Raw genomic sequence first — 19,139 nt, 5'->3', positions numbered from 1 at the left:
GAGTTTGTACTTGTTTTCTTGTTATTCCGGTCACACTATATTTTTCACTAGTAAGTGAAACCAGTACACTAACCTATCTCTATTTCCAAAACTAAAGTATGTAACAGCATGCATTTCTGCTGACAGGGTAGTTACTTGTTAATCTTATGCTAGCTACACACTGTGCAATAGTCAGCTCTATAAGCCAATTCTCAGCTAGTTGGCCTGATTATTGCACATTCTATTTACAGCACCCAAAGCCAACTGTCATCCATAAACCTGTCACATCAGCTTCTGACATCAGGAGTGCTGCATGATATTCAATGTCCTGCCGAGCCAATGCCGTGCAGCAAATGCAGTGTGTAACAACATTATTTGACAAACTAGATATAAAAACATCACCTCAACTATAAAAACATCACCTCAACCATGTTTAGGGAAATGTATCATTCATTTAAAAAATAATTTTCTAAAGTCTGTCCTGTCTCCAACATGTACGCACAGTGGGAGCTGTGGCACGTGCCACCCCTCCAATGGCTTCCACTGCTAGGCGGTCTGGACAGACCTAGCCAGAACGGAACAGGGTGAGTCAAAGGACGGGAAGGGGGCAGGAGAGGGGACTAGCAGCAGTCAGAACGGGGGTAGTGTAACAGATAGAGACAGGACGGGGCCGAACAGAGTGTGTGTGTGTGGGGTTTATGCCGAGTACCTTTACAAGTATATGATAGTTGTGTAGTGTGTGTACAGGAAATCTGATGTTGTCTGGGTCAATTTAGTAGTTAGAAAAAAATTGTGGATCAGTCTTCTTATCTTTCATGTGTGTACCTAGTTCACTCATGTTGGATAGAGTTTCTGTACCTCAACTGTATTAAATTAGGTTGGACTGTCCCAATTTGCAGATCAGGGCTTTTTCCTGATCCCCTTCACTGGTGCCATTTCAAAGCAACTCTTACCAGATACTGCTGATGGTCCATTGAATGGGAGGGCATAGGTTGCGAGGCTGGGCAAGCTCACAAGTGATGTTGAAAAGCTCCAATGTAGCATGATCACAACACCTACTTATGCACACTGTTCAAGTTAGAGAAATTAAAAAAGTTGGAAGGTATGGTATGTGATGTGAGAAATCTTTGTAAAATAAATAACTGTTGTAGCATTAAAAGTAAGTCAAACAGTGTACAGCCTCTATAAAATATTGAAAATACGTTTAGGGTATATTTCTGGTTTAACATCTATGACTAGAAATAAAAATATGCTTGTTCCTACAGATCCAGTGCTAAATGTGATTTGCTTCTTGTGGAGAATTAATTTGCATCTTTTGAAGCAAGAAATAGTAACTGAAAAACAGATTGTGCTGGATGTCATTTCTTAATTGACTTGCGCTGGTATTTAAACTATATTTTTTTAAAGTTATTCCCATAATGTAGTGCCAATGTCTGACTGTTTTTTTTTTGTCTGCCAAATACTTTTTCATTTAGCATGCTGCATTCTGCATTAAGAAAAGCTATTTCCTTTCTATAGGCCAGGAGCCCCAATCTATAAGAGACATGTTCTTCAAACATAAAGTGATGCTTTGCCCCAAGCTCTACAATCCATTTTAGTGATATTAAAAATTATTTTATTAATGCCACAGCTTAATTATTGCCAGCCTTTAACTATACTGTATTTATTTTTAGTTAGCATGAAGAAAATAAGAAGAAAGACTATATACTGTAGCTATTTATAGCAGGTAGACAAGCTAGAAATATTTTGATGAGAATTAACAAAATGTTACAATCAAGATTGGATGACAAAGTTGAGCAAAATATGAAATAGAAAAGAAAAAATATTTTTTTTAAATGCACCAAAAAATATAACCAATTAAATTAATACCGAATCAATATTATATTGATGATATAGATTATTTATATGTGAATATGTGATATCTGGTGTTTAATGGGCAAAACAATGTACTGAATAAAAAAATGTGCTATTCAAAGGAGATTTTTATAACCTTACTATATTATGGAAATATAAATTAATTTAATAACTGTATTACAAAATTTATACTGAATGAAAAAATATTGTTTTAAAATATTTAAAAAAATATGCAAAATCAGTCTGCACATGTCCACAAAAACAAACAAACCACAGCACGCATATGTAGATATTTAAAGAATAGTGAATTGATCTTCTACTTAAAGATTAGTGGAGTAATGTAGGTCAAGTACAGCAAAGGCGTGTTCATGTTTACTTGTGCCTTTTCTTACCATAAACTACATTCACTATGTTCCCAATTCAGCATATTTGTGTGTGCTTTTTATATTTTGATTAATAGGAAATAGAAAAAAAATATTCTTAACCTGATCTATATAGAGGTACCTGTCCAGTACATACCACTTAAGGGAGATTTATGTTTCATTGACCTCTCACCTACAGGTGAGGGTCATGTTGGCTTTAATACTTTAGCACTATTAATACCGTATACAGAAAGCACTATATATAATTTATTTCTTGTCCTTTCAGTAACACTTATGCACAGGACTAATGGATTAATTATCATATAAGTCATTAATAATCAGTGTATTACTTGTATAAAGATACACAGTAAGAATCATGTTTACTCTGACGAGCTACAGTAGCTGTACTGTAGATGGAGATATGCAAATAATTCTAGATTCATAAAAATTAGCAGAATAAATAAAATCCCCTGGAGAATTAGGCCAATCAAAGTGCATGTACTGTAATGAAGCCTAGCAAGGAACAACAAACATCACATGTCTCTAGCCTTATAGCAGGAGCTTATACTTCACACTGGTACTCATGCTTCCTGGATTGTAATTGGGAACAGCAGCTGTGTGTGCTATTGTTTATGATTGGGACTTATGAGCTGTGTCTTACAGTACCAGTGACCTGGTCTCCACCTATTTTGATCTTCACTTCTGTTCTGTGCACACTTGGAGCCTGACACTGAGTGAGATCTATTCCAGTTTGTGTAGCGTAATTGGCCAGAACAGTTGGCACACCCAATTCACCTATGCAGATTTGCGTGATTTTGCCACTTACAAAGCAGACAAGTACAATGGTACGCCTGAGAAAACCTTATTATTTGCGGATGGTATGAGGTAGTTGCATGTAGCAGACGATGATAGTGATAGTGATGATGATGACAGTCCACAGAACTAGTGAACTGTTTGATATTTGCTGTTTGGTAATGCTTCACTGACAACGATTGGTGATTTCTTCTTCACACAGGCATATATTATGCTCATGTGTGCGTGTTTAAAACTGTTTTCTTTGCACACAAGGTACGGGTTGTGTCTGCTGTATTAGAGCAGTCTTAGCAGCTTTATTGATGCCTAACATTGAATGCATTTGTTGCTAATAAAATAAATGCGGAAAACACAGACTCAAGTATAAGTGCATGTGATGATTGTCTATCACACACCAGGAGCAAATGCTACTGTGGCCGTAGGGCTGGATTAAGGTCTCAGGGGCCCAGAGACTCCATCTCTTGTCAGCACCATCCCCTTCGCTGTGTGTGTCTCCTCCCCCAGCACCTCCATAAGTCAGCAGCGCAGGTCCTACCCGCACTCTGGCAGCGGGAATAGACTCCGGAGCCTCCTCTCGGTAGAGATGGATCTAGACTTTTCTTTTAGGGGGGAAGGCTGGTTTAAGAATTAATCCTAAATTCTCCCCTCTCCACTCATTACTCCTCCCAATTCCAGTCCTGCCAGCTCCCATTTTCAGTCCCAACTTTTTTGGGCCCTGTACCTCCCTACACTGCATTCGGGCAAAGGTTGAGTGCATCTCCTGAGTGGGATGCAGGTCTGTGTGCTTTATGTTACACTTTGTGGCCATGTATTGCCGTCACTGCTGCTGAGGTTACTGGCACTATACGGTGTGTCTGCAGCACGTCTGGTAAGTAACCTGTGAAGAGATCTGTAACACAGATCTTGTTACGCATGGTGTGCAGGGAGACAGGCTGTGTGTTATGCATTGGTCAGCGCTGGGAGATGGGGACACATCTATATGAGCTGACAGTCCTGGAAAATAGTGTGTCCCATGTATATTCTAACTATCAGTGGCTGTGGTATGTGTTATTGCACCTCAGTTGTTATATCTCTACATTCCATAATGTTACAGCATGCATTATACCAGGCCTGCCTAATGGATGTTCTGTAGAGGGTAATGCACCAGGATGCCCATGCATGCAGGGAAATGCCTGTAGCACCAGCTGCCCCGCTGTCCTCTGCATCTGTAGTACAATAGCTAGATGAATACTTACACACTGACCTGATTGGGACCATCTGCAACACCCTTTCCTAGTGTTTCCTATTATAGTGGCAGCACTGGTCTTACAGCTGTACTGCTGCCACATAAGGGACACTTTTATTCACAACTATAAAATGGCTGCAGAATATGGGTTTGAGGCTGAGAAGCTGTAAAATTCATAATTATGGATTTGTTCTTGCTTGTTCACCTTCAATATTGTACAGAACCAGATTTCAGCAGTTGTTAACTTTTTTTAATCTTCTATCATAAAGTTGACTCCTTATCTTTTGCTGCCTCTGTGCTGGGCTTCTTAGTGAATGTAGCATGCATCTTGCAAACAGGCCCTCTCTCTTCTCCCACTTGCACTGCACCCATAGCTGCTACTCACTGCCCTCACTGCTGTGCTGAAGTGGAGCGGACTATGGACATCACAGCACAGTCTAGAATCCCCAAAGACTGTCTGCAGGCAGCCAGGTGAATGCAGAGGCACCATGTCACTCCTCCTTCCCAGATGAACGACCCAGAGCCCATGCAGGAAGCAGGGCCGCTGTTGGGTCCACCTTCTAGGATGCCAAGAAGAAGAGCTATACCACTCGCAAGCCCCTCTTTTGGTGGAAGTGGATAGATACCCTTAAGTTTTTGTACCCTGACATCATCAGCTACTGTCCAACGTCATTCCCTACCATCCATGTTGGCATAGAGGGGAAATATAATCTTGTGGTGAGCAAAATGCGAGCGCTCGCTCTGAATGAGGGTGGCCACTTCTCTTTAATGAGCCAACCTCCTGGCCGCTCGCTAAGCTGTGGGTGACCACCCACAGCTTTAGCGTTCGGCCAGGTTGATGGTCGCGATGGTCAAGACCATCGCAACCATCGGGGCTTGCAACGAGACCCTTGTGGTAGTGTCTCATCTGCCGCAAGCCCCATTGAGCTTTCGGCTCTAATAGAGCCGGAAGCTCACCACTGACATCACGAGTGATGTCAGTGGGGCCGCCCCCAAACAGCAGGCGTTCCTTCGGGAACGCCTCCATTTGGCCAGCCACCCCCCCCACCCCACCTACAAAACGGTGCGAGCTGTTAATCACCATCGACAGCCGCCCCTTTTGTAGGGAGCCCCGGAGCAAGAGAATTTCTCTCTTGCTCTGGGGCTTGCGCACGTGCAGTGCGGCTGCTGCACGTGCGCAGGGCCTCAACATTGACCCGCTTGCGAGCGCTCAGTGCTTGCGAGCGGGTCTGAATGAGATCCTAAGAGAGCGAAGTGAGCCCGCAAAGGGCCAAGTTTCTTTTTTTTGGTGGAGTGTATGGGTAGGGAACCGCACTTCGCGTCACTTCCAAGTACAGAAACTGAATGTGAAATATACCTTTCCTCTTCTGGCCGGTGTGGGCAGCTGTGTGATATCATGTGTGCGACTGTGCGCCTCATGCCCCCTCCTTCCCTGCCTCTCTGGCAGTGCGGGGACTAAGGCCCTCATTCAGAGCCGTACGCTCTGAGCAGAGCGCACGCTCTGAATGAGGGCCGGGCTCCATTTTCATGGAGCGTCCTCCTGGACGCTCGTATAGCTGTGGGTCACCACCCACAGGCTATACGAGCGTGCTTTTTGATGGCCGCGATGGTCGAGACCATCGCGACCATCGAAATTGCGAGCCGGAGCCTGCGGTTGAGGTTTTCAACCGCAAGCTCCGGAGTGATTTTGGCTCTATCAGAGCCAAAATCACTCCCACTGACATCACTAGTGATGTCAGTGGGCCGGCTTCTGACGGGAGGCGTTCCCGTGGGAACGCCCCCGTCAGGGAGGCACGCCCCCGGCACGCCCACCAAAGGGGGCGTGCTGTCAATCAACATTGACAGCACGCCCCCTTTGATCGGACACGAGCGAAGGACTTTCCTTCGCTCGTCGCGTCTGGCGCATGCGCACGACGGAGCTCCCTCCGTCGTGCGCATGCTCAGTGCATAACATCGACCCACTTGCGAGTGGGTCTGAATCAGGCCCTAAGTCTTCTCATCACCAGTCTCCGCCAATGCTGCTGGAAGTGGAGGCTGGAGACAGCAGCACCAGAGCAGGGGCAGAGCAGCTCTGGCTTTACATCCCACCCCATCCGTCCTCCTTAATCCAGCTCTGTGTGGCCAAATGATATGTTAGGAAAGTTGCCACTTTGCATATGCATGAATTTGCGGCTTTTTTATTAACACAAATTGTGCCTGTGATTTTGGGAGCAATTGTGGCCAGTTCTCCAACAGGCCTTTGGTACATAGAAGCATTGCCTAATTTACCTATTTTATTGTTACAGCCAAATGATTTATCCCTATAGTGGCTCAAAATGTATTACAGTATTTGTGTAAGGTTTTCTTTCCATTGTATAATTTGCTCACAATTTCATCCCATTTTATTTAATTCCATACAGAAAGTCATTGTTGCTGTACTTGTTATTACAAATATAAGTGTCCTATTACCCAGGCAGTACTGTGTTCTTTACAAATGCACTGACTGTCACAAAATTGTATATATTTTTTTGTCACTTTCACTATCTGTCCATTCATAATAATTGAAGAAATTATTGTATTACGAAACCTCTACATCCGGTGTATTGTGTAGACTGTAATTTACTTTACAGAAAATAATGACTCGTGCTAAGAAATAAATATTACCTCTAATGAATGCTATGACCTTCCCTTAAGCTAAAGCGTTGGTGTTTAGATTTGTGTTATGGCCTGGTACACCTGGTACACCTTTGCATTTCAGATCATAATGAAAATTGTGGATCTCTATAATCCCCTTTATCAAGTTGTGATAAAGAGCTTATTTTTTTGTTAATGTAGTTAACTTTGAAAATAATGCCTTTTATGTTTGTTTCAGGAATTAATGATTATGCAGAACTGAGATGGCAAGTAAATAGTCAGTATTATTTATATCCTAACCACTAAATATGCCATAACCATATATGCCACTATAGCTCTAACCACTTTATATGCCAGCAAAACAAATAGCCTATATTTCTGTTATTAGACACCCTTCCTACAGTAGCTTTCGCTACCTGTGTGTCACTGTAGATGAGTGAAGTGGTTGAGGCGAATCAGTGGTCAGAATCTGCAATTTAGACAAATCTAAGCAAATCAAAGTGAACAGTAATTTGCAGGCAGAACTAATATATAATAATATTTCAGTGTTTTTCAAATTTGGGGTTGTAACTCGTCTGAATACCAGTGAACATTATTTCTGGGGCTCATACAACCATAGTAATAGAATAGAATGTACTTGACAAATGTTTTCTAAAACCTGTTTGATTGCTGTGGGCAACTTTTCCACTGGTCCACTTCCCCACTTTTTCACTGCTTGATATATCAACCCCATATTTTTAAGATGCAATCCAATAAATAAAAAATGCCTTGTATGCAATATTTACTAGAGATGTGCGCCGGACCATTTTTGCTGGTTTTAGTTCTAATTTGTCATTCAGTTTTGGTTTTGCCAAAATGCGGTGACTGGTTTTTGATTTTTTTAAAAAATGTTCAAAAAAGCTAAAATCACATAATTTGAGCCTTTTTTGTTCCTACAATATTATTAACCTCAATAACATTCATTTCCACTCATTTCCAGTCAATTTTGACCACCTCACAGCTCACAATATTATTTTCATCTAGTTTAGGCCAAAAGGTTACACCGAGCTAGCTGGCTGACTAAGCTTAGTGACAGAAATGGATGGCACAAACACGTGGCAGTTCAGTAAAATTTATTTAATTTTGTGATTCCAAAGAAAATTTATGAGGGAGGAGGGGAGACATTTACAAAAAATATTTTAATCATTCACATCAGTCCTTGCCTTAGTAGAGATTTTCGGGAGTTCCAAATTTAAAAATAAATAAATCAAAGGGCATGCAGGAGATGCTGTCTGTGGGCAGAAACATTTCTGGACATCTTCTGCATTCATCAACCATATGTAGAAGATTTTAGCAGCTGTGCTAGTTCAACTTCCAACATGGCACATCTAGAAAGCAGAATGGCACTGCAGTTGCAGACAGGAAATAACCCACTAATGTTTTCATTAATCGAGAACTAGATCAGAGGCCCAAGGGAGATGGAGTATGTATGTAGTTGAAGGCAGGGAAAGGAAGAGTTGATTCATAGAAAATTTAATTTAAGTTTTGGATTCCAAAGCAAATTTATGAGGGAAGAGGAGAGGCATTTACAAAGAAAACGTACTCTTTCACATCAGTCCTTGCCCCAGTGGAGCTCTTTCGTGGTTCCAATTTTTTTTTTTTAAATCAAAGGGGCATGCTGGAGATGTTGGCATTCATCACTTGCATATAGAAGATTTCAGTGGCTGTGGCAGTTCAATTACCAACATGGCACATCTAGGAAAGAAAATTGCATTGCAAACAGGATGGAAGTTTAATAAACTATAACAATATGTTTGTCGTCTATACAAAAAGACAGTTAGCAATGCTCCAATCAGTGCATAATGCAAAGAAAAGAGGTGCAAGATGGAATTGTTCTTGGGCTCTCCCACCTACAGGAGTAATGTCGGTGTTGCACCTGCCTATTTAAATTCTTAAATGGGTGGAAGAACTATTAATGTGGCAGCACACAAAATGGAAGCTCTGAACAGGAAGGGGGCAGGGGGATTATTAAAGTCTAGTACTAAACATCTCTAATCACCGTGCTTTTGGGATTATGTATGGGAAGGCTGGGAGAGGAGGGTGGAGAACATATCCAGATACCATCACATAATATCTCCATTTGGTGTTTGAGTTGCATCTGACCAAACATGGCTGTCATGATCAAGGAAAGCCAAGCCCATCTATTGTTACACATTGGAATTAGAGTTTAAGAAAAAAGGCAACCAGGTTGGTATCTAAACAAATCACGGTTGAAAAAAGCGTAACAGTATTTTGCAAGTATATCTACAGTATTTGTGATATTAGTTGAAATAAATACAGTATGAAACAAAATAAAAAAGGTAAGCGGCAGAGCAGCGGCAGAGCAGCGGCACAGCAAACTACCATTGAGCATAAGGCAGCTAACAGTATTGTTAATCCTCTCTACAGTTGGAAGAGGTCATTCTCCTCATCTGATTCCTCACCCTCATCAGTGTGTACATCATCCTCACACAATATTAATTCATTCCCGCTGGAATCCACCATTACAGGAACATCATCTTTTACAAATTTTAAAGAAGTAGCTTCCTACGCTGATCGCTGATAAGGTTCCCGACTAATGCAAAGCCAATCTGTACAAGGGCCTCCAAATTGCCTTTTTGTCTTTCCAGTAGTCAAAGGGACTCTGTGACATGCCTATGTGTATGAAAATAATCCTCCAACATTCTTTGGATGGTGACCCTATCAGATGGAGTCGCCGTAGCAGTGTAACTAATTTTCAGTACAAAGTAAAATCCCTGGCACTGATCTGGAACACCTGAAGGTATTGTGTGGAATATAAACCAGCAGCCAAAGGCAAGTGGGGAACGCCAATCCTCACAACAAGATACAGAAATATGAAAAAATGGCTGGCACTATAAAGCATAGAGATTCCACACAATATCAATAAAAATAAAAATATTTATTTTAAATGGCTATCCAAAACGACATATAAAGACCAATGGTAATATCAATATGTGTCTATAGAGCATAGGAATGAATCATCAGTACATCCAACATAAATAAATAAAAATAATAAATAGAACAACAATGCCCATGATATATTGAGGAATGTCAGTAAGAAATCGGGTAAATAGAATCATAATAAAAATTTGTAAATCGAAGTGTATAGTAATGATAAACATTTGATTTCCTAAGGGCATAAGTAGGAATGTCCTTTATCCGAATATTATAGGAGAAAATAGAAAAGGACCATCTTTAAACGTTTAAGTGTTAATGGTAAATGCACAATAATATCGATCCTCCTGTAAGATGTACCCCAATGATGGCTTGATATAGTAGTACTTTATATAGCGCTACAGTAAAGGATGAAAACAGTGGACGGCTCCTGCTTGAGATTTTACTCACTATTGTATGCAATTCCCATATGTAACTGTATCCAAGGGGAATTTCAGCTCCAGTGTGAAACTGTATCCATCCGGTCTGTGAGTATGACCGGCATGTAAAACAAAGAGAGGGCTTGGTCTCTGTGGGAATTCCCACAGTACACAATGTTCAGGCCTGTTCCATTTGAATAGCTGATGTAAAAGAGCCGTAATCACAGCCCAGTGGCAGCCAGTAGTAGCAGAATGGTAATACAGAGGTTAAGGCAGGAGTGGACAGCGGACATCCAAGAATGATAAGTCCAGGCAGAGTGCCTGTCACCTGTCATTTCAATGCATTTCTTCTTACTAGAAGGCTTTTTTGAGAACACTGGGTATTTTGGGAAAGCTCAGTTTTTACTGGCAGCTGCTGGAGAAACTGGAGGAGGAGATGTCATCGTGTCATGTGCCACTTGAGCTGCCATCTTGCTCACCAGGAGCTCTTTGCATCTCTTATGATCTGTGTCAGTTGGAAAGACACAATGTATGACTTAAACCTAGGATCAAGTACAGTCGTCAAAATGTAGTGATACAATTTCAAGATATTGGCAACCCATGGATCCTGGGGAAGTGAACAAAGGACTTGATCTACAAGTCTGACATAATTAGCGAAATCACTTTGTTTAATCTCCTTCTTCAATTTCTCGAGCTGATTTTACAAAGGCCTAATTAGGGGAATCACCTGACTCAAGCTAGCAGTGTCTGAACTCACTTCACAAGTGGCTACTTCGAAGGGTTTGAGCACCTTGCACACTCCCCCTCCTCTCCCAATGTCATGGCTTGTTGAATAGCTGTGGATGGCTTTTTGGTGTTTATCCATCCGCTGAATCTTAAAATGGTGGAATTTCACCTACTGTAGGTACCACCTCTTGCTTCAGTTGGTGGCAGGGTAAATTCAACTGTTCTTGCAGCTGCTGCAATCGCCTGCATGCTGTGGCTAAATGGTGAAAATGTCCCGAAACTTTTTCGGGCCACAGACAGCATCTCCTGCATGCCCCTGTCATTTAAAAAAAAACCTATACTACCAAGTTGATTGTGTGAGCAAAACATGGGACGTGTTGGAATCCACCCAGATGCAATGCTCTCACAATATTATTATTAGCATTGTCAGAAGTCACAAATACTGAGGAGAGTCCAAGTGGGGTAAGCCATTGTGCTATGAGATACCTTAGTTTTTCTAAAAGGTTGTCAGCGGTATGCCTCTTATTGAAGCTGGTGATACAGAGTAGCCTGCCTCTGAATGAACTGGCATTGTTTGTTAGATACTGGTGCTGCTAAAGACAAGTCACCCACCCAGTGGGCTGTCACAATCATGTAATCTTTAGTTTGCCTACTACCGCTTGTTCAAATATCTGTGGTTAGGTCAACAGTGGCATTTTGCAGGCCAATTATTAGTTTTTTTTTAATATCCTGGTACAGCCGAGGAATGGCTTTTCGGATAAAACGGAACCAACATGGAATTTGGTACCGTTGATACAAGACCTCAAATAACTGTGAAACCCACTGCATTACTGGCAGACATTGGATACAGATCTAATACTAGCATAGCCGTGATGGCATCGGTGATCCGCTGAGCGACTGCGTGAGAGCTGTTATACTTGCTTCCCCTTTCAAAGGATTGTTTCACAGTCCGTTGTTTAAAATAGTAGTCTTCTTGGTCCCCTGCTGGGTTGAAGATCCATCTCCAGCAACAGCAGCAGGCCTAGCGCTGAAGGATTCTTCTGAGGAATCCTGGATAGGGGAGGAGTCACCTAGCCTTAACAAATCGTGCACTCACAGTACACAGACTGGACGCTACTTTGAGTGACATTTGTGGTGGTAACAGGGGAAGGTGCTTGTGAACAGGGGAGTGGATGTGCGAACGCAGGCGTGACTTGGCGTCAAAACGGCGTTTAATGGGCATCCATAATTAGCATGGAAGCATCATTGTACACGTCACCTGGTTGTATTTCAGCCTGCAGTGATTGCAGTGCTTGTGGTGGGGTAGGGGTAGCAGCAGGGTAGGGTCTACCTCAAGGGCTCCAATGGCTCTCGATATTACCGATTAATCATACACTTCCTGGAGATGACGTGTACTAAGAAAGAATAGTGGGCGTCATTACACCGGCGAGGGTTCACTCTGCCGTCACTCTCTAAGACATAGAGGGCATCCTTTAGCCTGGCTGTGCGATTGCGGAATTTGCATATCCACCCCCTGACGGCTGCAAGAGAGCGCAGCTTAGCGTCCGGGTCTGAATCGCCCCTCTGTTCTTAAAATAACTGCCTTTATTATTATGGACTATAACATTGTAAAGTAACCACAGCGGAAACACAACCTAACACTTCAAAATGAATATGACATGTTTTTGTCTTTCTTAAATACAGCTGACAAATAGATCACAAAATGTACTTTAAAATCAAATAACTGCATAAAATATATATATATATATTTATATACATATACATATATATATATATATATATATACAGTGTACACTGTATATATATATATATATATATATATATATATATAAAATCACTATTATTATTCTTTATATATACGGCACCACAAGGGGTCCGCAGAGCAGTACCTTACAAAGAACATAAACAAAATGAACAAAACAAATAAAAAGTTACTTACAGTATAAAACATTGCAGAACATGGGTTTTATAAACATTGCTGCATCAGCAGTCATAATACCCAAATAAGCAGCACCGACTGAACCCAAAGGTTTGGTGCCGCTATAGGCAGTGGGAAATATAACCAGACATTGTTTCATTTATATTCCTGCTTTCACATTCAAAGTTGACTTTTTATTAAATTAGTAATTGACTATACTCTTCATCCATTTTTTTAGCTAACGCAAAAAGAGTAGGACCGTGCAAGCATAGCGATTATGGTGGAGGAACATGTCATATCTTGAGGTTTTGTTACATTTCCACTGCCACAAAGTTGATTTCGGATGTATAATAACCAACATTCTCTGCCAGCAGGATATTATATGAACTATATTTCCTTCAGGAGAACTACTTATTAATAGAGGAATTGCTGTCTCTTTGGCTAAATGTAAGTGACAGTGCAAGTATGTTTTTCTCATACCTTTCATTATCAGTTAGGGGCACATAGTTCATCTGTCTACAGGCATAGGAGAAAGACCAATCTACCATTTAGCAAATCGACAGGCTCTCCACTGCTATAAATCTGTGTAGTGTTAAGCTGCTTGCAGTGAGTTATATACCACAATTGGAATCTTTCCACTGTGTTCAGTCATTTTGCCCATATTTTACCGAGAACAATGCTTGTACTTAAAAGTTGAGATCTCAAAAATTATACAGAAATAACGCTGAAGACAGCTGACACTTACTCTCATGCCAAGCTCAATATTTTCCCCTCCATACACCTCCATTCCAGGATCGAGCAGCCCAATGTCTCCAAAGTATTCTCTGTCCACCACAAAGGAGCAGCCAATCATTGCTGGAGTTCTGGGGTAGAAAAACACTATTAGCATGTTTGCTGAATTACATGATCTTGTTTGTGTTCTTGTTACCAAATTTATTGCAGGACAAAAAAAAATCATGTCAAAAGGTTTAATATTGCAATACAGTATAAAGGGGACAGAATTATACAACAGAGAAAATTTTATCTGTTACATACATGTATTTATACAGTAACAGAAGCTTAAAAATGTACTGACAAACACTGACTTTGCGCTAGACATTTGAATAAACCATTCAGTGTTTCCTCCTTGAACAGCAATAGAAGAAATATTACAGCATTATGCAGAATAGAACTGCAGTAAATCAACTGCTAACCTTTTTCAAGGTCACAGTCAGTTTGCAGGACTGTACACTGCATTATAGAGCTAAAGGAGGCAGATGTGTTTTATATCTGACTTCCTGTAAGCATTTGTTTCACACATCCCCAGTACGAGCTGTGAATTTCTGATGAGTAACGGCCACTGATATAATGTGTGTCTGGCCTGCTTGTGGTCCCCTGTCAATTCAGGACTAATTCATTCTAGATCTCTGTTAGTTTTGTAATAAATCATGTTATTCCAACCAGCAGAATAGTAATGCTTAGGTCAAAGAATCAAGGTCAAAGTTTAAATATTCAAAGGACTTGGATACAGGAAATAAAATAATGTGGATGTAGATATCTATTATATTATGTTATTTATATAGCACCTGCATATTATACAGTGCTGCACAGAGAATACTGAATCCTTTACTGCAGTCACTGCACCAGTGGAGCTGGCAATCTAGGGGCCTGCCGCCTGATTCAGAGTTGTATGGTATTGCAGAGCCTCAGGGAAGTGGCTGTGCAATACCATATAATAACTAATATGCTAATGCAGCATGAGGCCCCTGGTGTAAATAGACGACTTTTGAATACATCGCGGATCTGAGTGCTGCGTCCTACAACGCAACATCAGATCTCCTACGAGACCATCGGCAACCTGAGTAACTCTGAGTAACCCTCTGTTGCCGAGGCCAGGAAGTCTCAATTGGAAGACACAGACACTGCCCTAGTCACACCTACAAAACAGGGGTGACACGCTCCTGTTTAGTAGAATGATCCCAGTCACTGTCCCTGCTTGGCACCCCAAATATTGTATCATGCTGCGGCTTGGGGGAACTGTGACTAATCTTGTACAGGGAGCCCTGCACATACGGAACACAGATCCTGTGCATGCGCAGGTCTCTCACAGTCTGGGTACTACGTCTACCATCGGGTTTGCCTACTACTCTGAATCAGGCCCAATATCCCCTCCTGCTCACACACAATCTATGGTTTGCATTTTGTCAGAAACCAAGTAACCTACCAATATATTTTTGGACTGCAGGAGGAACCTGTAGCTCAAAGAAAAGCCATGTAAACATGGGGAGAACATATAAACCTCCACACAGGCCTATAGAAAATCATCACACCCTATCAAAATCCTTACATTTTGTCACATCACACCCTGGAAAATAAAATAAATGAAATTAAACTTTTTCTTTTTCCAGCTGTATTTTCATATTATATGTTAACATGAAAGTGAAAATAACATTTATACCAAATCTTAACAAAATGACTAAAATACCTGCTTTGGATAATTGATCATACCCTTATGTGAGGTACAACGGATCGGCCTGCTGGCTGAACAAGCACTTTGATAAGTATACGGCTGTGCATACACACTTACCAATCAGCCAACCGATACGTCTGGCTGCAGGAACAAGTTGTGACGTCATTGTCACTGATTCCTGTGGCCAGCATTTGGGTCGCTTGGTGTCCATATATCTGGTGTACATATATCTTTCAGATATATTGCATCTGCCATGCTGCACGACTGACACAATACATCTATGAACTACAGAGTGTGCAGCTATATTGTGTGTACAGTGGCCAACGGTCTGGATGATATAACGTTTGACGACTGTATGAACGATATACTGTATTGTCCAGTGTGTACGCAGCATTAGAGTAATCATTATAAACGTGTTTAGGTACAACCAACAACCTTCCAGATTAAAGTACAGGCTAACTGGCCATCACTTGACATCTATTCTAGCGGTTTTGATTACTTCAGAATAAAATTGGATTCCACTACCAGAAGGGCATGGCAATGAAAATAATTCACAGTGTTTGAAAAGCAACTATGAAAAGGTCTCTGGGATAAAGTTCAAAATATTAAGATACGGAAAGCCTATGACACCACTAACACCTTGCCTAGATTCGGTCACCGCTCCAAACTGGATGACAAAGCCAGGAGGATATTGAGCATGAAAGCTACCAAGAGGCCAATGGCAAAACCTACAAGTCATTTGTGCATGAGATTGGATGGTATGTGCATGTGACAAGTACCTCACAAGCTTTACACAAAGCTGGCCAGTATGGCAGGGTGGCAAGAAACTACCCATACTCTGTCACAATTGCTCTTTGCAAAAAAAAAAAAAAAACACGTGGAAGATTCTGATGCCTTGTGGCAAATGGTTATATCGTAAGATGGGGTCTACCCAAATCACACCATACCTACTGTGAAGCATGGTGGGGCTAACATTATGTTGTGTGGGTGGGACTGTGCAATTGGTCAGAATTGAAGGCAATGTGAATGCTGCCAAGAACAAAGAAATTATTGAGGAAAACCCATGGCCCCCTGCTAGACAGCTGAAGATGGGCAGGTGGTTTGCCTTCTAGCACAAGAATGACCCTAAACATACCACCAAGAAAACAATGCAGTGGCTTAAGGATAGGACGGTGAATGTTCTTGAGTGGCCAAGTCAGAACCCTGACCTAAATTGGATTGATAATCCATGGATGGACTTGAAGAGAGCACTCCAACGCCACTCACCATGAAATTTGACAGAACTTAAACAATTCTGCAAGGAAAAATTAGAAGATATTCCCCAATGTAGTTGCTTAGGTGGTAGAGACACATCCAAACAGACTGATGGTTGTAATTGTAGCAAAAGCTCTACAAAAGAATTAAATCAAGGGACTGATCAGTTATTCTAGTTTTTCATATTTTTTTTAATACATTTTCATGAACTGGTGAAATTTTTTTCACTATTGCATTTGTTAAGGTGAAATGTGTAAATAAAGGTGGAAAAAGTTTGATTTAATTCATTTTATTTTCTATGGTGTAAGGCAGGGGTAGCCAACCCAGTCCTTGAGAGCTACTAAAAGTTCATGTTTTCCAGACCACCTAGCAGGTGCACAGGTGTAGTCATGACTCACTAACACGTTTTAATCCACAGGTGGAGATAATTATTTTACTTGTGATTCTTTGAGGAGACATGGAAAACATGCACTGGTGGTACAGTAGCTCTCGAAGACCAGGTTTGGCTACCCCTGGTGTAATGTGCCAAAAGGTAAGGATTTTGACAAGGTATGATGATTATCTAATACACTGTTTATGTATATATAATATACTCCTCTATGGATAATAATACTCCTTAAAAATAGTAAAAACCCTAGCGAGACCGCTACTTGTGCCCTCCTACTGTACTATGTCTATGCCTGGTTTTCTACTTGCTATCATCATGAGCGCACAGAAGATACGATTCCATATCTTGACTTGCATCCATCTCTGCATACCACTCAGCTGCGTTGACACAACTTCCAGCCAGTTACGCCTCTTCTGCATAAGTGTAGATGTGATTGAAATGCGTACAGCTCTATATCACCTGTACTTGCATGTGCTCATTTCTGGAGCATTTGCCATGTGAAAACACATTAACTACACTTCACAAATCGGTGTACATTCAGCCTCTTTATAGCTGGACAGGTGAACACATTATACTGTATATGATGCAGTCTAGTCATGCAATAAACGTGGCTACAATGCAAGTTTAATTACTCCAACAGAATAAAAAAATTGGATGAAAACAGATCCCTATATGTATAATAAGGAAAACTACAGTATATTGTATAGTTGGTCTGTATACACGTAGAATGCAATCTCTCCTCATATAATAGAGCTGTTAATAACACTGTTAAAGATATGTGTAAAAGTTTCAGGTGCTTATCTGTATAGAATATTTCAGTAGTTGTGATCATGGAGGGAGAGGTTTATCTGCACACAGCAGACTATCGGTAATCCCACTGGTATGGAAAGTTTAAATTATAAATTTGGGAATGGTATTAGTAGCTTTTTTAGTAATCCTTAAAAACTAAAAAAAAAAAAAATTATATATTTGGGGACAACATTTTCCAAATATATATATTTAATATTTGGTTCTGGTACTATTATTACAGATAATTGGCTACTATAAATTATCATACATCACGTGACTATTACAATGTAGTACTGTTTGTAAGATTATGATATATGCATATTAGTTTAGTTGTTAGAAATTGTAATTACTGTATATATATATATATATATATGGTATTATTAATATTTAAATGACAAGTTCCTGACATTACATAGTAATATTTTCTTTCTAAACATCTGACCTCTCAATAATACGAGCCATTGTACAGAATGAGCAAACATATTTAGATTTATAAGGTGTAATTTAGAAAGGGAATGAATCATCTTGTATTTGGATATTTCCATAAACCCAGCACAATGTCACCCAGTAGATTCATTAAACAAACCAGTGCTCTGGAAACATGATGTATGTCCCATCCATACACAGAAGTGCTGATGAGGTTCTCTTTACAGGCTCTTAAAGAGCATCAAATGTTTGTAGCCAGATCCAGATGCAGGATAAATTCCACAGTAAATTCAGATTCTCTCAGGATGCTCGGTGTTGTTCAGGAAAGGAAATGCTTGTTTATTGACTATTTATGGAAATAATGATGGATACAGGACAAGCACAGGAATGTCCATATAGTAAATTCTGGGATTAATGAATTGCATTAGATGATTTTATAGTCTGCTATACTGAAGTGTGGGAGTTTTACAGTCTTAACCTCAATGTATTGCACGATACTCTGAAAGAGAATATATATTATATTTAGGTTTAGGTGTAAGTACTTTATTTGTTCACCCTGGCAATCCATTATAATATGTTAGTTATCATTTCTTAAGATAATTTAGTCAGTTTACATCAGTTTAGACATGATCTAATAAGAGTTATACTGTATTATTTAGCTACATCATAGTTAAATCAGTTTGTTTTGTGTTTGGCATAATCACCCAAGAAATGCAGAATACCATGAAATTAAATTATGTCAACCTACAAACTGAAACGTTGCTGAATCTAGAAAGTATCTTGTAGTTTTCACTTAGAATGGTTGTACTTATATAGGTTTGGGCTTTTTAAAGCTGTAGGTTGATATTTTTGTTTTAGGATTCCTTTGACATCTTCCTGTCCTAGCTCAGCTGTTATGTATACCCATTTATTGCGGTGATAAAACATTTAGGACCAGGGGCAGAACTATGGGAGACAATGGAGGCACCTGCCGCCGGGCTCCAGCTCTGA

At 40.4% G+C, this 19,139-nt stretch overlaps 1 protein-coding gene across 1 annotated transcript in view; it reads right to left on the bottom strand.

Moving 5' to 3' along the window:
• Positions 1-19,139, bottom strand: part of GALNT9 (polypeptide N-acetylgalactosaminyltransferase 9) — a 301,146-nt gene that overhangs the window by 136,375 nt on the left and 145,632 nt on the right. The window contains exon 6 of the mRNA XM_088482157.1: positions 13,589-13,706. Coding sequence (XP_088338283.1) covers positions 13,589-13,706 — 118 coding nt within the window. The remainder of the gene's footprint in view (positions 1-13,588; positions 13,707-19,139) is intronic.

This window comes from Taudactylus pleione, unplaced genomic scaffold, assembly GCF_031769625.1.
Source record: "Taudactylus pleione unplaced genomic scaffold, aTauple2 ptg000282l, whole genome shotgun sequence".
Taxonomy (NCBI): Eukaryota; Metazoa; Chordata; class Amphibia; order Anura; family Myobatrachidae; genus Taudactylus; species Taudactylus pleione.
Note: the sequence above shows the minus strand (reverse complement) of the source record. Positions and strands in the feature narration are given on the sequence as shown.